At 35.6% G+C, this 26,053-nt stretch overlaps 1 protein-coding gene across 7 annotated transcripts in view; it reads left to right on the forward strand.

The window, feature by feature from the left end:
* CDC27 (cell division cycle 27) overlaps positions 1-26,053 on the forward strand; it is a 73,543-nt gene that overhangs the window by 44,069 nt on the left and 3,421 nt on the right. For 2 of the 7 annotated variants that reach the window (XM_025890037.2, XM_025890040.2), the window contains exons 10-18: positions 843-942; positions 1,905-2,112; positions 2,316-2,488; positions 5,813-5,965; positions 7,738-7,946; positions 10,401-10,518; positions 18,239-18,367; positions 23,600-23,674; positions 24,485-24,641. In XM_025890037.2, the coding sequence (XP_025745822.1) occupies positions 843-942; positions 1,905-2,112; positions 2,316-2,488; positions 5,813-5,965; positions 7,738-7,946; positions 10,401-10,518; positions 18,239-18,367; positions 23,600-23,674; positions 24,485-24,641 (1,322 nt within the window). The remainder of the gene's footprint in view (positions 1-842; positions 943-1,904; positions 2,113-2,315; positions 2,489-5,812; positions 5,966-7,737; positions 7,947-10,400; positions 10,519-18,238; positions 18,368-23,599; positions 23,675-24,484; positions 24,642-26,053) is intronic. The other 5 variants (XM_025890044.2, XM_025890045.2, XM_025890038.2 and 2 more) reach the window with 3 other exon arrangements.

The raw sequence follows: 26,053 nt of genomic DNA on the forward strand, positions 1-26,053 counted from the left end.
TAAAATAAATAAAAATTAAAAAAATACATATAAAATGTATCATAAAATAAAATTAATAAATCAACCTAAGTGACCTCACTTGCTGTAATACCTACATTGAGATTCTGTCTTTTGGAAAGGTAAGAGCAGCCTGGGCTTTCTGTACTCACTGGTCAGTGTCTCTTTTATTCTTAGAAGCCTCTTTGACGCAAATTCAGGTAACTAGTGGGATTTCACATAAACGGTAAACCATTTAGTCCATAGACTGACCCACTCTCAGGTAACTTGAGGTTTTAAGTTTGCTCACTTTCTAAGAATGGAATCCTTGTACCTTAGCGTTTGCCTTTTAAATTAAAAAAAAAAAAATGTACCCAGGCAATTATTAGATTCCTTTAGTTCTCAACAGAATAAACCTTGATGTGGTAGTTTGAATTTATAAGGAAATAATAATTGTTCTAGTGGTATTTATTTGTTGGCAAATATCCCACATGTAGACTATCCATGTCCAACTGTCTTTTTTTCTCTAATTCGCTATGGTTGCAAATGAGGGCTAGAGAGAATTAGTTTATAGATGTGTTTATCATTTATTGATCTACAGTTTTTATGTGGATTGTTTTAAGTTCACATTAGCAATTTCAGATAGAGTGAAGCTCTGTGCTATAATCTTTATTATTTTATGGTAATACAGATAGCTTTTAGATTCTTAGTTTTCATAGAGGGATGACAAATGGACCGACCAAACTCATCATCTTTAGAATACAAACATGATGAATGTGTTTTTTAATGTATCTGAATTGAAACAATAGGTAGTGCTCATAAGCTGGGTTTTTTTTTTTTAATGTCTACTTTTATCATTTTTTTAGTACAACACCTCAGGTATTGAGCCCCACTATCACATCTCCCCCAAACGCACTGCCTCGAAGAAGTTCACGTCTTTTTACTAGTGACAGCTCTACGACCAAGGTAATTTAAAGATTTCCATATGTCACATTTACTTAATGCTTCCCCCTCCATCTCTAATAAATAAATTGAGAGACTATTTAAATTTTTCTAATGTTTTTTTAATTTATAAAGCTGTCTATAACATTTATAAATTTTCTTGGTTCTTTAATAAATATTATAAAACATTGTTCAAAGGACAAAATTGTGATGGGAGACAGATCAGTGGTTATTAGGAGTTAGGACTTGGGGGAAGATATGACTACTAGAGCATAGCACAAAGGAATTTTTTTGTGTAGTGGTCAGACAGTCCTATATCCTTATTGTGGTGGTTGATTACATGAAGCATACATGTGATAAAATTTCATAGAACTATCATGTCAAAAAAAAAAGTATATGTAAAAACTGATGAAATCCAAATAAGATGTGTAATTTAGTTGATAGTATTGAACCAATTCAGTCTCCTGGATTTGATGATGTCCTGTGGCTATGTCAGATATTCTCACTAGGAAAATTAGGGGGAGGATAAATTTCCTGTGTTTTTTTTGCACATTTCTTTGTACAAGGACCTCATTATGCCCTTGGTAAATTTTGTTGGTCCATTGACAAATATTATGGATAATTTTTAACTTTGACATGAACAATTCAACAATTTTATAACTTAACAGTTATAATGCTCTGAGACAGGTAATACTGCATCCATTTATTTTCTTATTTTTAAATAATGAAAGTTATACACTTTCAGAAAAGAGCAACAAACACTTAATACTGATTTACCTTGCACACTAGTTCATTGATACAATTTATTTTCAGAATTGTTACATTTAAAATTAAATGACTTTGAAAATTTTTATTATAAATTTTTTCTGAGAAAAATTTAGACCAGTCAAAACTCTATATTTATTTTGTGACTAATACTTGAGAAAGAATTGGGAAGTCTAAAATACATGCATTTAACAAGTGTGGAATTTTCCTCCTTTTTACAGGAGAATAGCAAAAAGTTAAAAATGAAGTTTCCACCTAAAATCCCAAACAGAAAAACTAAAAGTAAAACTAATAAAGGAGGAATAACTCAACCCAACATAAATGATAGCCTGGAAATTACAAAATTGGACTCTTCCATCATTTCAGAAGGGAAAATCTCCACAATCACACCTCAGATCCAGGCATTTAATCTACAGAAAGCAGCAGCAGGTCTGTTTTAAATGCTTAATATTTTCTTTATTTTATTTTATTCACTTATTTTAAGTAAGTTTTTTAATGTTCATTAAAGTACTTTCCATTTTTTCTAGATAGATGTTGGAATTTTTAATAAATTATTTTGTATTAGCCTTTCTAGAAAACCAAACTGTTTTATTTTGTTTTCCTCCTTTGTTTACTATATTGTTTTCTCCTAGAAGGTTTGATGAGCCTTCTTCGTGAAATGGGGAAAGGTTATTTAGCTTTGTGTTCATACAACTGCAAAGAAGCTATAAATATCTTGAGCCACCTACCTTCTCACCACTACAATACTGGTTGGGTACTGTGCCAAATTGGAAGGGCCTATTTTGAACTTTCAGAGTACATGCAAGTAAGTATAGAAAACTGTTTACATGCCTTTTTAGAGCTAGTTAAAATGCCTGTGCTTGAGACAGCTAGGTCTAACAGGTCAATATTTAGGGGCACCAGGGTGGCTTGGTTAAGCATCTGACTCTTGATCTCAGCTCAGGTCTTGATCTCAGGGTTGTGAGTTCAAGTCCCACCTTGGGCTCCACACTGGGTGTGCAGCTGTTTAAAATTAAAAAAAAAAGGTCAATATTTATTATGTAATGTCTTTATTTTCTGAGCATTTTAATATATAAATAGACAATTTTTTCTTGTGTTAAAGGGTGAGTAGTTTAAATTTGGGGAGATTGCTTGAGATAGATTTGTAGAGTATTCAAGTCATCCATATATTCTTGTTTTTGTTTTTTTTTAAGATTTTATTTATTTATTCATGAAAGAGCGAGAGAGAGAGAGAGGCAGAGGGAGAAGCAGGCTCCCAAGGAGCAGGGAGCCCAATGCAGGACTCGATCCCAGGACCCTGGGATCCTGACCTTGAGCCGAAGGCAGATGCTTAACCATCTGAGCCACCCAGGCGCCCACATATAATCTTTTTTTTTTTTAAGATTTTATTTATTTTAGAGCAAGAGATCTCAAGCAAGGGGAGGGGCAGAAGGAGAGGGAAAGAGGGAATCCGAGGCAGACTCTGTGCCAAGTGCAGAGCCCTACACAGGCCTCAATCTCAAGACCCTGAGATCATGACCTGAGCTGAAATCAAGAGTTGGACACTTAACCAACTGAGCCATCCAGGCACCCACATCCATATATTCTTATGGAAATATATTCTTATGTGAAATATTTATACCCTACCCCGTTGGATCTGAAAATATATATTACCATGTAATAGGTGTTTATAATAAAAAATTTTTCTACTATATGCAGAGTTCCTACTGGGCTGAATTTTTGACATTTCATATGTTTTATAATCTTGAAAAATACTATGAAGAAAACTGTATATAATGGAGGACATAATGTCCTCAAGACTTTTATCCTTTAGTTTTAATTACATTTGTTGCTTAAGTTATCTGTTTATACCAGAAAAGGAGATTATAAACACAAAGCCAAAGAAAATTCTAATTTCCAATTTAAATTTCCTACCCACAGCTCAATGGCTGGGTGGCTCTGTCGGTTAAGCGTCAGCCTTCAGCTCAGGTCATGATCCCAGGGTCCCGGGATCGAGCCCCATGTCGGGCTCTCTGCACAGCAGAGTCTGCTTCTTCCTCTCCCTCTGCCTGCTGCTCTCCCTGCTTATTCTCTCTCTCTCTGTCAAATAAATAAATAAAATATTTAATTAATTAATTTTCTACCCAGTTTACCTTCCAAGCATTTTCTCTCCCCACCCCTAAACTTAAAAAAATTGTTTAAAACTTTAAAAAATATATATATTAATAAAATTTCTCTAAAATAAATTATTTGAAGTTTATAATAAAGTTACTTTTTTGTCCTGTTTACTTTCAGTTCATTTATTCAGTGCATGTTATGTCTTAGATTCTCTTCTAGACTCTGTAATACAGCTAGACAGATAATTGCTTGCCTTTATAGAGCTTGCATTCTAGTAAGAGAGATAGATTGTAATCCAATACATGTACAAGGACAGGTAGCAATAGGTCATAGGAAGAAAAAAATGAAGCATGATAAGGGGATTGCAGGACAACGATATATGGAGCTATTTGCCAGAAGGTATGCTCAGAGAAAGGAGGTGACTCCTTCATGAGCCATGCAGAGATCTGGAGTGAAGTGTGTTCTACGTAGAGAATAAATACAGAAGGTACCAACTCATATATTACTGTATGGTAAGGAAAGAAGTGTTGCTGTAGACAGATTAGCCTTATTCATTGCTAGAAATTCCATGTTTGGATAATGGTCCTTTACTGATACATAGGCAAAAGCTGTGTTTGGCAAGCCCCTTTCAAAATTATTTCTAATTTATTATTTCACAGGTACTTTAAAATACATAATTTTTATTGTTTCCCTCTAATTATAGAGCAGTGTCCCAGATACTTAACTAAACAGAAGCCTTTGTTTCAACTTAATTTACTTAATTTCATGAGTTTTTTTCATTTTTCTTTTTGTCTCTGCCACAGTCACTTTTCAGAGGAAGCAATAGATCCTGAAAAATTTGAAACCAAAAGATTTCCAAAACCCATATTTGACTTGTGGTTAGATCTGTCTTATAACCAGTGCGTATTGGAAAAACTTACCTATAACTTTTAAGGGATTTCAGAGAAGTTAAAAATCATTAAGCTAATCCTAGATAATATATGGCCATTTCTTAGAGTTCCTAGTTTTATAAATGCTGTTTCTTTATTTTCCACCATCTTCATTTCATTAAGAACAGTCCACATATTTTTTATTCAAAACTAAACTTGACTTTCAGAATTTTGAACTTTTGAATTAATAAACTAGGGAACTACTAATTGGTTTTATAAAACCCAAAGCCTTGGGCACCTGGATGGCTCAGTCGTTAAGCATCTGCCTTCGGCTCAGGTCATGATCCTGGGGTCCTGGGATCGAGCCCTGCATCGGGCTCCCGGCTCCGCAGGAGGTCTGCTTCTCCCTCTCTCTCTCCCCCTGCTTGTGTTCCCTCTCTCACTGTGTCTCTCTCTGTCAAATAAATAAAATCTTTTAAAAAATAAAATAAAATCCAAAGCCTCAAGGTGAGAGAAACCATTCTGGGAGCTGTGAGTGAGGGGAGGAAAAAAGTAGCGGAGGAGGGACCTAAAGTCAGGTTAGTGCTGCAAAGGAAAAGAGAATCACTAGGCTGGAGCTACAGTTCCCCCGCAGGTATGACATCCGTGGGTATGCTCAGTGTTCAACATGCCATAGCATTGGTAGCCAACTGAACCTGTTTTTCCCCTAAAGTTTTTAGCTCAACCTCTTAATGAAAGTCAGTGCACAAGTAGTTTTGTGTTACAGAAATCATTATTCTCTCACTTTTCCTGAGTTATTCTATAAAGCCATTAAGAAAACTTGGAAATGTATTTTTTGAGAATAAAATAATTGACTTGGCCTTTATAAATTGTAACTGTGTAGATTTCTCCTCTGTCATTTTGCTGGAAACGTAGGTTTTCTTTTCATAGTTAATGCTCTTACCATGACTTGTGTATACCTAGGTTAAGTGTGAATTTGATTACCTCAATATTTGACCTATTGTGGAACATTGTTCATTGCGACCCTATGTTATTACTAATTCACAGAAACACTGTAAAACAAGGCAGCATTTAGGTCCCATGAGAACAGTGCCCAGTGCTCTCCCTGCATATATGTGAATTGTATCAACTTATTTTCCCATTAACTAGTTTTTTTATTTCAGGCTGAAAGAATATTCTCAGAGGTTAGAAGAATTGAGAATTACAGAGTTGAAGGCATGGAGATCTACTCTACAACACTTTGGCATCTTCAAAAAGATGTTGCTCTTTCAGTTCTTTCAAAAGACTTAACAGACATGGATAAAAATTCACCAGAGGTATGATAACTGAAACACTTTGCTTATGTAGTTGTCTTCTGATCACCCTTGCCACGTGGGGATGAAGCAAGTAATTCAAACACCATTTAGCATCATCCACACTTTTTCACCCTTTTCTACAGGCAGAGAGGGACTCAGAGAAGAGAAAAGTCCTAGAATATGTGGTGCAGATTCATAAGCATATATTTTATTCAAAATTAATCAAGATTTGGCTATATTATAATTGCTGTTGTTGGGGCATCTGGGTGGCACAGTCAGTTCTGCATCCAACTCTTGGTTTCAGCTCAGGTCTGATCTCAGGGTTGTGAGATCGAGCCCTGTGTCAGGCTCCGTGCTCAGTGCAGAGTCTGCTTGGTTTCTCCCTCGCCCTCCCCACTGCCCGCACTCACGTGTGCGCGTTCTCTCTCGATCTCACTGAAATAAATAAATATTTAAAAAAAAAATTGCTGTTGCCAGCGGGATTAGTGTTCATTAAGCAGAAATTATGTAGACTGGAAAATGCTAATTTTATTTTATTTTATTTTTTCTTTTTCTTTTTTTAAGATTTTTATTTATCTGAGAGTGAGAATGAGAGAGAGAGAGAGCACATGAGAAGGGGGGAGGGTCAGAGGGAGAAGCAGACTCCCCGCTGAGCAGGGAGCCCGATGAGGGACTCGATCCTGGGACTCCAGAATCATGACCTGAGCCGAAGGCAGTCGCTTAACCAACTGAGCCACCCAGGCGCCCAAAAAGCGCTAATTTTAAATTAAAGTAAAATAGTGCTTTTTTTATTGTCATTTTAAGACATAGGCACAATTTATTTGCATACTCCAGTCCTGTAAGAATTGTTATTTCATTGCATCTCAAGAATAGTTAGTGGTACTTGTATAACATATCTAATCTTAGAATTAAATTAAAAACAGTCAATTCTCATTATTCTTGGTAGTTATGTTCTAGTTTCTGTAAACACTATTATTAGCAAAGACTGGATCGTTTTGTTTGGGGGAAATGTGTACACACACACATCCTAAAAACAACCCATCCTGGTAGATTTTATTATCTTTATTTTATATAAAAGAGAAAATGCTATTCAGAAGTGTTAAGGTGATTTGCCTGAGGCTACCCTACAACAGGTACCATATTTAGGATTCAATCTCTGTCCACCTGGCCCCAGAGCCAGAACTTCTTGCCCTGCACTGTACTTTCCCCTACACTCTCTATCCTTTGGTCATCTCTATGTGAGAGATGAAACAAGGAGGCATAGAGTCACCTTTTTTTTTTTTTTTAACCTCAACTGGGACCGTACCTGTTGGACAACTCATATGTTGGGTGACCACTAAAGCACTCCAGTGTAGAGTTTGGTTTTACAAATACTATAAATTTTTACAAGTAGACAAATACACCAATATGAAATCATGAACAATGAGGATCAACTGTATCTATTAAAACTTCAGGGGGGTGCTAGGTGGCACAGTCGGTTGAGCATCTAACTCTTGGTTTCGGCTTAGGTCCTGAACTTAGGGCTCAGAGCTGTGAGATCAAGCCCCCAACAGGCTCCAGGCTCAGTGCTAAGTCTGCTCCAGATTCCCTCTCCCTCTCCCTCCGCCCCTCCCCCATGTTCTCATGCTCTCTCTCTTTCTCTCTCAAATTTTAAAAAAAGATAACTTCAGTTTTTGTTTTTCTGTTCTCAGTGAGTTCTGAGTTTTGATTTTAGTCATAAATTTGGTTTTGTTAGAAAAATTGAAACAAAATTTTAATTATATATTTGGTTTTTGTTTCCATCTTTTTTTAAGGCCTGGTGTGCTGCAGGGAACTGTTTCAGTTTGCAGCGGGAACATGATATTGCAATTAAATTCTTCCAGAGAGCCATCCAGGTTGATCCAAATTATGCTTATGCCTATACGCTATTAGGGCATGAGTTTGTATTAACTGAGGAATTAGACAAAGCATTAGCTTGTTTTCGAAATGCTATCAGAGTCAATCCAAGACATTATAATGCATGGTAAGTGCTAATGAAGTGGAAAGATGATGTCTTACTGATGGGACTGATATTCAGTAATTTTTTTTGTTAGATATCTCTTTATTGTCATGAATTTGGTTACTAATACTTAAGAGTAGTACATACTGGTTGGATAAGTTGTAACCAAAACTTTTTTTTACATGAAATACGTACCTTTAACAAACTCTTAAGTTAACTAATAATCAAATACTAGATCCTTATACTCAACAGTTTCAGCCTTTTCTCCTACCAAGCTTTTGAAAATAATTGATTTTGTTATTTGATTTGTTTCTTTTTCTTAGAACACTGAAACAGTGATTCGTATAGAATATGGTTGGGAAAGTGGAGAGGACTAGTATAATCACCTATTGGGTAGTAGAAAATAAACATTGAGAACTATCCACTAGTTGTTGCTCTTTACAGTGTTTTGGTTTATTAAATACCAGTCTAGTTCATTAGCTTTATGTAGAACTCAGTGTTCCAGTTTATTAAGTAATGTCTCTATTGAGGAAGTTACCTGGCTCATATAGTTAACAAATGAAGAAGGCATTAAAAAGTTTGTTCTTACTTCTGCCTCAACAGTGTATCTACTGCTGACATTTTATTGTATTTTTCTTGACTGACTTAATAGTTTTACATATCAAGAATTGTAATTCTGATATCATAACTCTGCTACAATTTTTATGTCAGACATGGTTTTCTTTTTATCTTTTTAGGTAGTCATTATAGCAATTGAATTTTCATTCTGTCACTAAATCTGAATCCCTGTATTATTAAAACATATTTTTTGATCTGTGTATATATGTTTTTTAATGGATTATATCTCATTTCTAAGTAGTTACATTACCCAAAAGATGGCCTGACAAATGCTGGCTTCTGCTGACATATTAAACAGTCCAGCTTGCTGATACTGCCTTCTCTTCACATAAAGTACTCTGTAATATTTTAAGAACTCAGTTTTCAATAGGACTTGTGTTGTTTTTTAAACGTTTGGGTATGTCCTATATTATAATAGTTGCATTCTTAAACCTTACCATATCAAAAATTGTTATAAAAATAAGGAATTTAGGTAACTTTAAGTATCTAACTTAAAGTATCTAAACTTAAAATTTATTATTCCAACTCCAGAGTAGTCTTTCTTTTGTTGTTCCACCATCACCATTATTAGCACAGAGCTTTTTATACCTTTTCTTTGCCCCAAATATAAGAAGATATATTGTGCTTTCTTCTTATTCATTCATTTGGTGTTTATTCCCCATTGTCATTATCTAGTTATAGCCAAAAGAGGTCTCCTTAATGTAAATCAGTCACATTATGTTCATTTGATGTTTTGAAAATTCAGAAGAAATACCTGTATATCAAGTTAATATGCTTTTACATAGCCTTTAAAATTTATAGTTTTGGGGGTGCCTGGGTGGCTCAGTCGTTAAACGTCTGCCTTTGGCTCAGGTCATGATCCCAGGGTCCTGGGATCGAGCCCCGCATTGGGCTGCCTGCTCCACGGGAAGCCCGCTTCTCCCTCTCCCACTCCCTCTGCCTGCATTCCCTCTCTCGCTATCTCTGTCTCTGTCAAATAAATAAATAAAATCTTAAAAAAATAAAATAAAATTTATAATTTTTAAGTCTGTAGGAGTATGTTTTGATATAGTAAGGAGAGGGGAAGCAGAACATGACACTATGTATATGTAATTATGATATATATGCATTTGTACCAATAATATAGAAATAGCATTGTTAAGAGTTTAGGGTTTAGAATCATAAAGGAAGGATCTGCTTATAATCCTTATTAGCTGTATAATTTTGGTCATGTTATTTAACTTCTCTAAACTCATTTTCCTTATTTGAAATGTGAGTGATAACAATACCTATCTCAGCTTGGGTCATGATCCCAGGGTCCTGGGATTGAGCCCCGCATCAGGCTCCCTGCTGCGCGGGAAGCCTGCTTCTGCCTCTCCCACTCCCACTCCCACTGCCTGTGTTCCCTCTCTTGCTGTGTCTCTCTCTGTCAAATAAATAAAATCTTTAAAAAAAATACCTATCTCGTTTCCTCCTAGGATTAAATGAGATAATTCACATAAAGAGTTTAACAAAGTTATTGGCACACACATAATTAGCCACTCAGTAAAAATGAGCTGTTAAATCTAGATTGTAATGATGGATTTAAGGATGTAGTTTCTTTTTCCCTATTGTCAAAGTTCTATTTGATTGATTTGATTTATTGTTTTTACTTATAAAAGTGATTTGTCTAAAATGCTTTGATGAAAAAAATTTTTTAAACAATGAAATGCTTTGATGATTTTCTTATCATGATTGATAGTTTTTGCCTCTCTGAGACCACCAGTATTTCTCCTAGTTTATTAAAATGCCAGATTCCATAACATACCCTTTTATTAGTTGAACTAAATTACCAGCCAAAAGTTCATATCCCTAAAATTATACTTTATTTTATACTTTCAGGTATGGTTTAGGAATGATTTATTACAAGCAAGAAAAATTCAGCCTTGCAGAAATGCATTTCCAGAAAGCACTTGATATCAACCCTCAAAGTTCAGTTTTACTTTGCCACATTGGAGTAGTAAGTAGCTTTCCAAATATTTTTCAGTGAATCTCCCTTGTGAAATGTGTTTGTTATTGACTTAATTGCTGTGGTGAAAATTAGGGCTTTTTGTTTGTTTGTTTGTTTATATTCTTGGAACAATATCGTGGCTTATTTTATAGCCAAAATACCACCTTTTTCCTTGGCATAAAGAGAAATCACTGGAGTACCCTCATTCCTCAGGCAAGTCCATTTCTCTGAGCTTCCATTTTATAAATGACAAGTAATACCATTTTATCTACCTCATAGGGCTGTTGTAAGACTCACATGAGATACTTCATATTTTGAAAGCACTTTTTTCCATGTTAATATTTAGCTCCTAAATTCAGTAATTATTATTTCAAGACAAATGGTTCCTATGTTTTAGCTGATGAGTGATATAGATATGTCAGAACTAATTAAAATTCTTTTTTTATTTTACTTTATTTTTTATTTAAATTCAATTAATTAACATATAGTGTATTAATAGTTTCAGAGGTAGGGGCGCCTGGGTGGCTCAGATGGTTAAGCATTTGCTTTTGGCTCAGGTCATGATCCCAGGGTCCTGGATCGAGCCCCGCATCGGGCTCCCAGCTCCGCAGGGGGCCTGCTTCTCCCTCTCCTGCTCCCCCTGCTTGTGTTCCCTCTCTCGCTGTGTCTCTCTCTATCAAATAAATAAAATCTTTAAAAAAAAAAAAGGATGCTATACTTTGTCAGATGCTTTTTCTTTATCTATTGAGAGGATTATATGGTTCTTGTCTGTTCTTTTATTTATGTAGTATATTACATTGATTGACTTTGGATGTTGAACCACCCTTGCAGCCCAGGAATAAATTCCACTTGGTCATGGTGAATAATCCTTTTAATGTACTGTTGGAACCCTTTGGCCAGTATCTTGGTGAGCATTTTTGCATCCATGTTCATCAGGGATATAGGTCTGTAATTCTTCTTTGTGGGGTCTTTGTCTGGCTTTGGGATCAAGGTAATGCTGGCCTCATAGAAAGAGTTTAGAAGTTTTCCTTCCGGGACACCTGAGTGGCTCAGTTGGTTGGGTGTCTGCCTTTACTCAGTTCATGATCCCAGGTTCCTGGGATCCAGTCCCACATCAGGCTCCCTGCTCAGTGGGAAGCCTGCTTCTCCCTCTCACACTCCCCCTGCTTGTGTTCCTGCTCTCACTGTCTCTCTCTCTGTCAAATAAATAAATAAATAAAATCTTTAAAAAAAAGAAAAAGTTTTCCTTCCATTTCTTTTTGTTATTTCCTTTTTTTTAATTGAAGTATAGTTGACACACAATGTAACAGTATTACATTGGTTTCAGGTGTACAGCATAGTGATTCAGTAGCTCTATACATCATTCAGTCCGTTTCTTTTTTTGAAACAGCTTCAGAAGAATAGGTGTTAATTCTGCTTTACATGTTTGGTAGAATTCCTCTGGGAAGCTCTCTGGCCCTAGACTCTGGTTTGTTGGGAGATTTTTGATTACTGTTTCAATTTCCTTGCTGGTTATGGGTCTGTTCAGGTTTGCTGTTTCTGCCTGTTTCAGTTTTGGCAGTTCGTACATCTCCATGGATACATCCATTTCTTTGAGATTGCCTAATTTGTTGGCATATAGTTGCTCATGATATATTCTTATAATTGTTTGTATTTCTTCAGTGTTAGTTGTGATCTCTTTCATTAATGATTTTATTTATTTGGGTCCTTTCTCTTTTCTTTTTGATAAGTCTGGCCAGGGGTTTATCAGTCTTATTAATTCTTTCAAAGAACCATTTCCTAGTTGATCTCTTGATCTGTTCTACTGTTCTTTTGGTTTCTATTTCATTGATTTCTGCTCTAATCTTTATTAATTCTATTCTCCTGCTGACTTTAGACTATCTGCTGTTCTTTCTCCAGCTCCTTTAGGTGTAAGGTTAGGTTGTGAATTTGAGACCTTTCTTGTTTCTTGAGAAAGGCTTGTATTGCTATATACTTCCTTCTTAGGACTGCCTTTACTGCATCCCAAAGGTTTTGAACAGTTGTGTTTTCATTTTCATTTGTTTCCATGAATTTTTTTTTAATTCTTTAATTTCCTGGTTGACCCATTCATTCCTTAGTAGGATGCTCTTTAACCTCCATGTATTTGAGTTCCTTCCAAATTTCCTCTTGTGGTTGAGTTCAACTTTCAAAGCATTGTGGTCTGAAAATATGCAGGGAATGATCCAAATCTTTTGGTACTGATTGAGGCCTGATTTGTGACCTAGTATGTGGTCTGTTCTGGAGAATGTTCCATATGCACTCGAGAAGAATGTATATTCTGTTCCTTTAGGATGGAATGCTCTGAATATATCTGTGAAGTCCATCTGGTCCAGAGTGTCATTCAAAGCCCTTGTTTCCTTATTGATCTTCTGCTTAGATGATCTGTCCATTGCGGTGAGTGGGGTGTTGCAGTCTCCTACTATTATTCTATTATCATCAATGTGTTTCTTTAATTTCGTTATTAATTGGTTTATATAATTGGCTGCTCCCATGTTAGGGGCATAAATATTTACAATTGTTAGATATTCTTGTTGGATGGACCCTTTAATTATGATATAGTATCCTTCCTCATCTCCTATTACAGTCTTTGGTTTAAAATCTGATTTGTCTGATATAAGGATTGCTACCCCAGCTTTCTTTTGATATCCGTTAGCATGGTAAATGGTTTTCTACCCCCTCACTTTGAATCTGGAGGTGTCTTGGGGTCTAAAATGAGTCTCTTGGGGGTGCTTGGGTGGCTCAGTCAGTTAAGCATCTGCTTTTGGCTCAGGTCATAATCCCAGGGTCCTGGGATCAAGCCCCACATTGGGTTCCCTGCTCATTGGGGAGCCTGCTTCTCCCTCTCCCTCTGCCTGCTGCTCTGCCTACTTGTGCTCTCTCTCTGTCTCTCTGTCAAATAAATAAATAAAATCTTTAAAAAAAATTTTAAATAATAAAAATAAAATAAGTCTCTTGCAGACAGCATATGGATGGGTCTTGCTTTTTTATCTAATCTGATACCTTGTATCTTTCGATTGGGGCATTTAGCCCATTTATAGTCAGGGTAACTATTGAAAGATATGAATTTTGTGCCATTGTATTACCTATAAAGCCACTGTTTCTGTATATTGTCTTTGTTCCTTTCTGGTCTATGTTACTTTTGGGCTCTCTTCACTTAAAGGATCCCCTTTAATATTTCTTGCAGGGCTGTTTAGTAATCACAAAATTTTAGTTTCCATTTGTCCTGGAAGCTTTTAATGTCTCCTATTTTGAATGACAGCTTTGCTGGATAAAGTATTCTTGGCTGTATATTTTTCTCATTTAGCACCCTGAGTATATCATGCCAGTCCTTTCTGGTCTGCCAGGTCTCTGTGGATAGGTCTGCTGCCAGCCTAATGTTTCTACCCTTGTTGGTGACAGGCTTCTTGTCCTGAGCTGCTTTCTGGATTTTCTCTTTGTCTCTGAGATTTGCAAGGTTCACTATTATATGTTGAGGTGTTGACCCTTTTTTATTGATTTTGAGGGGGGTTCTCTGTGCCTTCTGGACTTGAATACCTGCTTCCTTCCCCAGATTAGGGAAGTTACCAGCTATAATTTGCTCCAATATACCTTCTGTCCCTCTGTCTCTCTCTCTCTCTCTCTCTTTCCTCTTTTTCTGGGATCCAATTATTCTGATATTGTTTCGCTTTATGGTATCACTTATCTGTCGATTTCTCCCCTCATGATCCAGTAGTTGTTTATCTCTTTTTCTCATCTTCTTTAATCTCCATTAATTCTGTCTTCTGCCTCATTTATCCTAGCAGTTAGAGCCTCCATTTTATTTCGACTTATGATTTTTAGTTCTTATATTTCTCTAGAAAGGGATTCTCTAGTGTCTCCTGTGCTTTTTTTCAAGCCCAGCAAATATCTTTATAATCGTTATTCTGAACTCTACTTCTGACATCTTACTTATATCCATACGGATTAGGTCCCTGGCAGTCAGTACTGCCTCTTGTTCTCTTTTCTTGAGGAGAGTTTTTCTGTCTTGTCATTCTTCCAGAAAGTGGTCACTTTTCTATTTGTAGAATTGCAGCAGTTCTTTTCTTAGAGCGCCAGTTAAGTTGCAGGTGTTCAGAATGATTTGATAGCTATCTAGCTGAATTCCTGGGGCCAGACAAAACTAACGTCTCCTAATTCTCCACCATCTTGGACTCTCTCCCAGAACTAATTAAAATTCTTAAAAGGTGATATGGATCACCATTTTACTTTTTAAAGAAACTGATTTTTTTTACACATAAAATAAAGTTATCAGTTCAAATCTTGGTACATTTTATAAAAACGAGGTAATGTAATATAACAGCAGTAGCTTTGTTAGGCAACATACTGTTTGTTTACTCTGTAATAAAATACGTTGTTCATACTACACTTAACTCAACATAACTAACAGTTACTACAGACATTTCATGAATCTTCATGGGACTCCCATAGACTTACTGTTGAGATGGAGAAACATTTACAATCATAATGTGCCATGAAGACTTGATAATATTACTTCTAGTAGGAGATAATGTTCATATTATTTGAATTGCTTTTAGGTACTAAACGGCTGAGTTACAAGGACTGAAAATGGAAAGCATTCTAAAAGCCCATGAACACTGTTTTTCACACCCTTCTTCAGAACACACTAAACCTTAAACTTGTTTGACACATTTCTCTTCATACACAGCAAGCAACAGCACCCGATCAAAGCCTGAGAAGTAATGCTGCTGTGTAAACACTGCAACTATTCCTGAAAAAAAAACACGGGACATATACGCCAAAGCTGCCCAGTTCCATAATCTGTATCCCATGGATCACATGTGTGTGTGTATCCACATGCAAGAATGTATTAAGATGACAGTGAAGTCTAGTCACAGCAATTTACAAGCTTAGTATATTTTTTACACTTTGAGGGAAAATTTCAATATTTTATGGTCTTTTAGTAGATGTTATATACACTCTACTTTATGAAATCTGAAAGGTAATGAAATAACTTTTTTCCAACATTTTGGTAATAAAACAGTGTTTCCCCAAATACTTGTACTGTCTGTCTACATGATCTGTTTGATCTGAGAACCACTAATCACAAAGACTGACTCAATGGAATAACTAGAAAAATAATGAGGGCAAAGATTACCAATTTGATGAACTCAACACAGATTTTGCATAAATTAGCAGATCAGGAGTTGCAACTCAGTCATGTAAAAAACTCCATTACCGGTTATTTTGGTGCTGTAGGTAGAATAGCATGTGGTAAAGTATTGGCTGGTCAGGTATCCCTTGATGGAAAGGTGCAATATCTGGTGGAATGGGAAGGAGCAACTGTGTCCTGACTGTAGGACTGCACATTATGTTCACTGCACTCTCATTTTCTTTTCTTTCTTTTTTTTAAGATTTTATTTATTTGAGAGAGAGAGAGAGAGCGCAAGCTCGCATGAGTGGTGGGGAGAAACAGGGGGGGAGGGAGAAGCAGACTTCCCACTGAGCAGGGAGCCCGATGCAGGGCCTATCCCAGGACCCTGAGGTCATGACTGAGCCAAAGGCAGATACTTAACTGACTGAGCCACCCAGGTGCTCCCCCCATTTTTTTAAAGATTTTATTTATTTGAGAGCAAGAGAGAGTGCACTCTCATTTTCTGTATACACAGTTCAAAGCTCTAAAGGAGTCTGGCTTTTACTCTTTTTTTTTAAGAAAGGAAAAGATAAAAAAGTCACAAAAGGAGATGATAACTAGCCTTAACATGTACCTGTCAGCATTATGAATATTGTCATAAAAAGCTATCTTTTAAAAATCAGAACAGAAACTTAATTTTTTTAATCTTAAGATGTCTAGAATGTTTCTAAGATAGGATATTAAAAATGATTTGAATCCATGCATGGTGTTAAGATCATTTTTCTAATTATTCCATTGAGTCAGTTTTTAAATCACCATTTTTATGTTTATTTTTTAAGTGTTTGATAATAAGTTGTACTTCAATTGGAGAAAAAGTATGTTTGCTTTTTGAAATCTCATTTATTAGTTTCTCTGTAAGCACAGTACCTGTAGTTCTTGTTCTTGCCTCTTACCCATGTCCTCCCTCTCTCCCTCCCCTACTCTTCACTTTCTCTCAGCAAACTTGGCTTTTGTGGAAATGGGCATACAATGTGAGGAAATTATGTGAGTTGGGAATTTCACTGTTCATTTTGGGAGAAGAATTTTTTTTTTTTTAAGATTTTATTTATTTGACAGAGAGAGACAGCGAGAGAGGGAACACAAGCACAAGCAGGGGGAGTGGGAGAGGGAGAAGCAGGCTTCCCACCAAGCAAGGAGCCCCATACAGGGCTCGATCCCAGGACCCTGGGATTATGACCTGAGCCGAAGGCAGACACTTAACGACTGAGCCACCCAGGTGCCCCTGGGAGAAGAATTCTTTATAATTTTTTAATTGCCATGGTAACTTTTTTCATAGTTAGATACTATGCAAAATATATCAACAAAGAATTTTTCTTCATCACTTAAGCAAATCAAACTTAAGTACCTGTTGATACCTTTTAGTGAAGTTGGACATCTTTCTTCTAAAGTGATTGTGGATTAGACGGTTTTAAAATTTTGTGTGGTTCATTTGAAGAAGTTTTCAGGTAATAGAATATGCTTTTCTCTGTTAGAGAACTAGTGTTTAGGATTTCAATCTGGTGGGCAGAGTATTTGGCCACATGTAGTAATAACCTTCCGCAAAGATCATCGTATAGATGAATTTAGCAACCAGATTTTGGCAGTACCTACTCTCACATTCTTGTTACAGTGAGTGGTATTTGTTCAAGTTCCACAGCCACATCCACGCACTTACACTTTCTTTTTAACATACAATTCATCCAAGGAGGAACATGGCATAGCATGAGTATATACAAATGAATGAATAGTGATGCTAGGGGTTGTGTGGGGTTTTTTAAAGTTATTTAAAATATTTACTTCCCTGTATTACAGATCAGTGGTTTTCAAATATGTAAAGCAGAAGAATTATTTTAAAATAAATTCCTAAAATAAGTAGAAATGTAATTAGAAGTTCTGAGTGAAGCAGGGCTGGTAAGGGTTTAGAGCCAAATCCTCTAGTGTTTCTTTGAACATAGTTTTGAAAAGCCTAATATTTAGAGGACCATAATAAACGTATTGAAATGTGAGTATTATTTAGCTAAATAGTACAGATTTTCTTGTGAGGGAAAAATCAAGATTTTTCATATCTTTTAGACTTAAAGGTACTAAATATCTGCTCTAAAGATAAAATAATCATTGTGGATTATCATTATGGATACATAATGGTGGATTGGGTGCCAGAGGACCTAGGTTCTGATCCCAGAACAAGTTACTTAACATTCTGGGCTTCAGTTTTCTCATCTCGAAAGTGAAGCAGTTGAACTAGAATTAGAAGAGATTTTAGAGATAATCTATTAATAGTCTGGTAATCAACTATTAAATCCACTTAACTCTGTGGAAAACCCTCTCAGACTATACAACTTTAGTAGTTTTAATATCTTTTTTTTCTTTAAGTAATCTGTATGCCCAAGTGGGGCTTGAACTCATGACCCTAAGATCAAGAGTTGCATGCTCTACCACTGAGTCAGCCAGATGCCTCAGTAGTCTTATCTTTATGTTGACTTGAGTCACAGTATTTTGTTCTCCCCTTTCTTCATAAATATCAAAAGGAAACATTAATATGATCTTTATTTCTTACAGGTTCAGCATGCACTGAAAAAATCTGAGAAGGCTTTGGATACCCTAAACAAAGCCATTGTCATTGATCCCAAGAACCCTCTATGCAAATTTCACAGAGCCTCAGTTTTATTTGCAAATGAAAAGTATAAGGTAAGATGTGTATTTTAATGGTTTTCAGCATTTTATTGCTTAAATTTTGCCCCTTCTTTTAATAGACCAAAAGTTATTTATACTTTTTCATCTCTAATAGTTTATTTTTCCCATTTTCAGAAGCTATTCATTTTGTGATTTTATTTCTTTATGAAATACTGATAGGTAGGATGGGTTGTATGGATATTTAGGAATATGTGTTATTCCTCGTAAGGATTTCATATATAGAAAGACAGTTTTTCCATCAGGGAGTTATCTTAAAGGTAAGACCTAAACTATCCTCTTAGGACCAAAATATCTGAACAGGTGGCAAATGAATGTGTGTGCATTATTCAACAGATATTTACTGAGTACCTATTGCATGTCAGGGACTAGGAATATAGTGGAAAGCAAAGCAAAGCAATCACATTTCCTGCCTTTGAAAAACTCACCATATAGTACCCTTTTAGAGGGGCAACAGACATTAATCAAATAATGATAAAAATAATACTTGTTGAGTACATAAAGGAAAAATATAGTGAGTTATGAAAGCTTATAACAAGGATACTTAGTCTAGTATGAAGTTTTTCTCTCTTCTCACACTGTTTTCCAAATTGTAGAGCTGTAGCATGAAAAAAGCTGAGCAAAGAAGATAAGGAAAATTGAGAAAGAAAAAAGAGGCATAAAGTGACAATGGGATTTTTGTCATCATTTACTCAATCATAAGCCATGAATCCAAAGTTTTGATTTAAAGTTCAGGTTACTTTTTTAATAAATTTAGGCTCTTCCTAAAAAGAGTAAAAGTTACCAAACAAACAAAAAAAACTCCAAAATTTAAGTACAGAATACGTTGGACCTAATAATCCATTTCAGTAGCTTCCCTAGAAATTAGTTCTTCTGGTACACATTGACATTTGCTGAAATTGAAAAATACAAAACCAATGACAAACTCTTAATATTTCCAGACTTATAAAGATATATAAAATCAACCATCTGATTTATTCTTTGTCATTTATTCAGTGATTCCCCTAATCTCTCTTTTTCTTTATCAAGAAGTGGATGTCTAGTCCTACTGTTTTTGTTCTTCTGTAAAAGCTACTTTTAAATCTAAGAAACACTTTACAACTTTTAACTTGCTCTTCGAGGTACTATAATTATAATTCATCATATGTTTTCATGTTTTTGCTTCATTGTATCTCTTTACATTTGTGGTCAGATTCTTCAATTGAAGGATTTTATTCAATTTATTGTTCTCAAAGCCATTTTAATTCCAACACACCTATGAAGTATGCCGTATAAATCAGCCCTGTTCTTGGTTCAAGAAGCCCAAATTCTAATCTGACCCATTGTTGAAGCTATAGTGGTCACAGCCATTTTTGACTACCAGCTTAGGGTTTGGCTAAATTATAAGGCCTACTTTGATGCACAGGTATATCCAGTATACCTCTATTAAAATAAAAAGGGGTATGAGGAAAAGTTACTGATTACTTCTGAGATGTCTTGGCCTGAAAAATGAAAAGCAAATGGTGGCAACCTCTCTGTGGCAAAAGCCTTGCTAAATATCACCCTATTTAATGAGCTGCATTGATAACAGGTAAGTCTTAAGTCTTTAAGGCAAAAATGAGAACTCTGATACTGTGTTAGACACTGTTTTTCAATGAGTCTTTGTAATTAGATTATTGAGGTGGGGAGGTGTGATAAATGAAATTTTTATAACAATTACAACACGCAGTTATAGAAAGAAAACCTACCCATTCTGAACTGTGTGTGGTGAGCAGTGAAGCATTGGGGTGCATTGTCCCGATTAAGATTTCTTTAAAACAGTGGTTCTCAAAGTATGGCCTGGGCACTTCTGGGGGTCCCCAAAAATCCTTTCAAGGAGTCTACAAGGTGAAAACTATTTTCATAATAATATTTAGATGTTATTTGCCTTTTTCACTCTTACCATCTCACTAATGTACAGTGGAATTTTCCAAAAGCTACATGACATATTGAATGCAGAAGCAGTTAAGAGAGTCCAGCTGTTTTCTTTTAACCAGAGATTTGCAAAAATGTTAAGCAGGCCACTATTCTTACTGACTTAATTGTTCTGAAAAAGTTATTTTTCATTAAAAAAATATTATCTATGTTAACATAATAGTTTGGTGTTGTTACTTTTAAATTAATGGATAAATATTTTTAAAACTTTTCATTTAATTTCTGATACAGTAAGTATTGATAGCTATAATCCACATTAACAAAAACTCTTTGGGTTCCTCAATAAGCTTTAAGAGTGTAAAGAAGTCTGGAGACCCAACAAGTGTAAAAATTGTTTTTCTGCAATATTAGAATCAGTCTCAGATTTCTTCGTTGTGGTACAGACTTTATCAGTCCCTGTCAGTAATATTTGACAGGTGTTAACATGGATTGTAAGTAAATAATATCTGTGACCACAGATCTTTTATCTTGATTCTTTATTCCATGTATATTTTACAATACTTAATAGTTTGGAAGGAATAGAGAACAGTCTTACCTCGTAGAATTATCATATGTAATAAGTCTTCCATTCCTAGACAAGCAGATGTGATTCTCAGACCCATTCAGCCCAGCAGTACTTTGAGTTTATTTCTCTTGGGCTGCCAGCGATTAGGAAGACAATGAAGTGTTAAGGATGCACCAGAGCCCCTTAAATACTTGTGTAAAAAACACAGCACTTAAAACAAATACACTGTCTAAGAAAGTGTGTGTGTGTGTGTGTTTGTGTATTTTTGCCTTTACTCTTCTTTTTTATTCCTTTTTATTATAGAAAATTTCAAACATCACTATACTGTGATAACGAATCCATGGAACCTACCACCCAGCTACTTTCACACTACTTTCCACAATAATATTTTATGTAAATCTTTTATTTTAGATAATGCCTATAAAAAAATTATAAAAGCCAAGAAATTACATTTGGCCTTAGTTTTAAGGGAGGGTCAGGTAGGAATGTATTAAACTTTTTTAGAACTGTGAAATAAGATTGGTTCCTTTTTCTTTATACCCTTCTTAGAGAAATAATACTAAAGTCATACCAATCAATGAATAAATCCCCTTATGTTACCCAAATGCTATAATCCTCTGATACCTTTACTAGCCCACTATCTTTGATCACTGCTTTATTCCTTATATCTTTGTGGGGGCTTTTTATGAAAGTAATAGGCTTGTTACCCAAAAATTCAAATAATATGAAAGTATAAAAAAATACGAAGTTGAATGTGCCTCATAAGGGGACCCTCCAGGGCGGAGCATTGTTAACTCAGAACATACTTCTTTAGATCTTTTTCTCATTATTTATATATTTTTCATTGCATCTAACAAAGTAGACTTAACCCTGTTGTGGTAGGCAGGGTAATGATCCTTCAAGGATGTCCATGGCCTGATCCTGAGCACCTGTGAATGTGTTACCTTACAGCAGAAGAAACTTCACAGATGTGATTAAGGATATGGACCTTGAGTTGGGGAGAATATCCTGCATTATTCAGGCGGTGCTAGTCTAATCACATGAATCTTAAAAGTGGAGGATCTTTCCCAGCTGTAGTCAGAAGCAGCATGAGAAGGACTCAACCAGCCTTTGTATTGTAGCCTTTGAAGATGGAGGAAGGAGGTTACAAGCCAAAAAATGTGGGCAGCCTCTAGATGCCAAGAAAGGCAGGGAAACAGATACCCTGCATAAAGGAAGGCACCTTGATTTTCGCCCAGTGAGACTCATATTGGACTTCTAATGCACAGACTATAAGATAAAAAGAAATTTGTCTTAAGCCATCAAAATTGTGGTAATTTGTTATGACAGAATAGGGAACTAATGCAACTACACATACTGTTCTATAATTTGCTTCTTTTCACTTCAACAGTCCTGTGGATAGATAGTTGACACTTAACCTTTTTTTCTTTTTTAACCTAACTTACATTGGATTTTGTTTTACTACAAAGAGGTACAGAGAAGAAAAGTAGATAACCTCTGTGGACATTAAAGAGAAATAAAATATAATATTTATGTTAGAAAATTCAAAAAATAGAGAAAGCTACCAAGGAAAAAATAGAAGGTCCCTCCTCCCCTTTTACCTCAATCATCCCCTTCCCAAAGGTAAGCCATTTATATGGGGCATATATGTATTGATTTCTGCCAGAAAAAAAGAAAAATTTATATGCTCACATAAATATAAAATATATGTGGGAATACCCACATAACTATTGGTATATGTGTGGCATATATGTTTTGTTACGAAAGAAATAGTATTATTGCACGTACTGTTTTGCATCTCTCTTTTGCTTCTTTTCTTTTAACATATGGTTGAGCACCTATAAATCTAGTGTTCCATTGAGAATGGACCACAATTTATTTAACTAGACTATGATTAGAACACCTTGATTGCTTCTAGTGATTTGCAGTAGCATGTTAGGTCGAATGTTCTTATAAAGATGATTTAGTGAATTTTTTTAATATATCCCTGAGATAAATTCCTAGCAGCAGCATTGCTGAATCAATGGTGCAGTTTTTAACTTAATAGATAATGCTAAATTGTCCTCACAAACAGGTTGCATCAGTTTACAATTCCACCTTCAGTAATGAGAATGCCTGATTCCTCTCTCTCATAGTAACTTTATGCAACATCAAGTTATTTTTATTTTTGTCCATTTGATAGGTGAAAAGTGGATAATATCTCATTTGGGGAACCAGTTTTATTTTTGATCATGTCTTTTAAATACAAATCTATTTCTCTATCATTTCTGTCAATTTCCTGAACCCTTTAGCAATGGTCAGAGATTTCTAGACAGTTTTGACTTAATTCAGAGGGCTAAATTTTAGACCCTTCATCAGTAGTTAAAATGGCAGGTTCGTAGTCAAAGCTTAGTGTTTGCATCAGGGAGACAGTTTATTAACAGAACTTCAGAATTGTTTTGTTCTGCAACTTAGTTTTCAAAACTCTTTCACACACAGTGTAATGGAGTATTATTATTTTAAATAAAATGGTGACCAAAGCAAGCATTGTCACCCACATGTCTGTGTGTTCTCCATGTACTCTGGTGAATTCCTGCCATTTCTTAGTTCCTTGTTGTCTTAAGTATTTTCATGCATTTTATTTTCACAACAAGAATTAACGCAGTAGGGAAGTGCATTGATTAATATCTAGTATAAGCTTTAGTTAAATGATTTGGGAAATCAAATAAAAACACTTGCTTAGTTAGAACTTTGTAAAATTTTGCTACTCTGTTTTTCTTTGCTTTTTTCAGTCTGCTTTACAAGAACTTGAAGAATTGAAACAAATTGTTCCCAAAGAATCCCTCGTTTACTTCTTAATAGGAAAGGTAAAGATTTGGGCCATGGTCCTAAACTGTGACTTTGATAACAAATACTAACTTCTGAAGAAGAAATATAATACATATTGTGCAACATCTACTGAGCAAATTCAACTAGAGCTCTGAACTAAATGCTCTGGGAATAAAGAATGGGTTTAATTAAAACATTTAAGAAGATGATATCCTGATGAAGGAGCAAGAACATACACACCATAATCCTAAACATACTATGGTTTTGGAAGTATATTAGCACTTGCAGCCAATGGCAGTCGTGAGTTCGTTACTGAGACTACGTCTTGGAAAGCTCTTAACTTCCAATTATCAACAAAATATGTAGGCATCCCCCAAAAGAAGAAAATTAATGGCTCTGTGTAGTCTTAATTAGAAGAACTGGCTTCCAAGATTTCCAAGACCAGACTAGTCAAGACTTTACAGACTTGGCCCCTAGATGCCAACTGGTGAAGGTAGCTGGGAACAGTGGACAGGTGTTAAGAGTTGATATAATAGCCTTTAAAAATCAGTGTACATAATGCTAATCAAGCAGCTTGTAGTCCATTTCTTTCATGTCATTGATCCAATCAGAGTATGATTTATTGGAAGCTCACTATCAGACAGAGGCAAGGAATTCTGAAAATATCTGAATATATTAGAAGGAACTCAGAAGTTAGTCTGAATTTTTCTATAGGATGAAAGTGGCCTACTCATCAGAATGGGTTTATAGCATGTAAATCAGAAGCCTATTTAAGTTATTAATGTATAGGATTTTATAATTGAAACTCACAACTTAATGAAAAATGTAGTGCTGCTGTTTATTTTTAGGTTTACAAGAAGTTAGGTCAAACACACCTCGCCCTGATGAATTTCTCTTGGGCTATGGATTTAGATCCTAAAGGAGCCAATAACCAGATTAAAGAGGCAATTGATAAGCGCTACCTTCCAGATGATGAGGAGCCAATAACCCAAGAAGAACAGATCAGTGAGTATCATCCGTAAGAATCAGGTTTGTATGTGTATCAAACCAGAGAGCTAATAAAACATCACCTCAGAGTTAGGCAAAGGGGAACAGATATTTCTTAATGACACAGAATAAACATGGAAATTTTCTTGAGTGTTGAATATTCAGAAAGCTACACTTTGCATAAGGATTTGTGGGCTGCTTTTAAATTTTTTTTTTTAACCATGGTGTATTCTTTATACCAAATGGAATTTTAGAGAAATTAAATAGGGCAATATATTAACAAAGTGCATGTGGAGTCAGGTAACTACTCTCCGTTTTGGATCTAATTTGCTGTGACTTTGACAAATCCATTGCAGATTTTTACCAGGACCTTAATTTGAATACATAACTAATGCCTGCCTTACCTGCTTCATAGGAATGTGGGGTGGGATGGAAGGGATGATAGATGTGACAATATGTTGAAGACATTATAAGTGCTAAGTGAATGAAGAATAAATTTGTGCACATTTTAAAGTATTGATAAAAAGTATTGACAGATCTGTAGTAATGACTAATCAAATTCTCTGAAGCTCTGGCAAATTCAAAATCTAAAAATACGGCTAATGTATATAAATTGAAGGGTCAAGAAAAGAAGAGGGAACAAAGAAGTAGTTTAAGGCAGTAGTAAATACTCTATCCCTAAATTGAGTGTATACCTTTTTTTTTTTTAGATTTTTTTTTATTTTATTTTAGAGAGCACACAGTGGGGGGAGGGGCAGAGGGAGAGAATCTTCACGCAGACTCCCTGCTGAGCATGCCCCGCCCCCCCCACACATGGGGCTCTGTCCCAGGAACCATGAGATGAACCTGAGCTGAAACCAAGAGTCAGATGCTCAACTGATTGAGGCACTCTAACTTGAGTGTATATCTTAACATAACTACTGAGAACTAAGTCCTTTTTTAAGATTTATTTATTTTTTAGACAGGGTGCGGGGCAGGGGCAGAAGACAGAGAATCTTAAGCAAACTCCACACCTAGCATGGAGCTGGATGCAGGGCTCGATCTCACAACCCTGAGATCACGACCTGGACCGAAACCAAGAGTGGGTTGCTCAACCGACTGTGCCACCCAGGCACCCCTAATAGTATTTTTTAATAATAAGAGAATTGAGAAACTTCTGATGAGATGAACTAAGATACCTTTGTTCCAGAAAACTTGGCAAAAGGCTTTAATTAAAATCATAATTCCTATAATCCCAATAACCCTTTTTAAACTGAAGGTATATTTTATATTTCTGTGGACTAGCAGGGACTGTTCCCAAAGTAGAGTCAACAGTTGGAGGGAATGTCAGTCTTTTTTTAATGTCTCGGAAAACTAGCTCTGACTCCTAGGGTAGGAATAAGGAATTCATTAGGGAGAGACAGCTTTAATAGTTAAAACTTTTTTTTTTT

This window comes from Callorhinus ursinus, unplaced genomic scaffold (assembly GCF_003265705.2).
Source record: "Callorhinus ursinus isolate GAN/ISIS: 27379988/994484 unplaced genomic scaffold, GSC_fseal_2.0 scaffold50, whole genome shotgun sequence".
NCBI classification, from domain to species: Eukaryota; Metazoa; Chordata; class Mammalia; order Carnivora; family Otariidae; genus Callorhinus; species Callorhinus ursinus.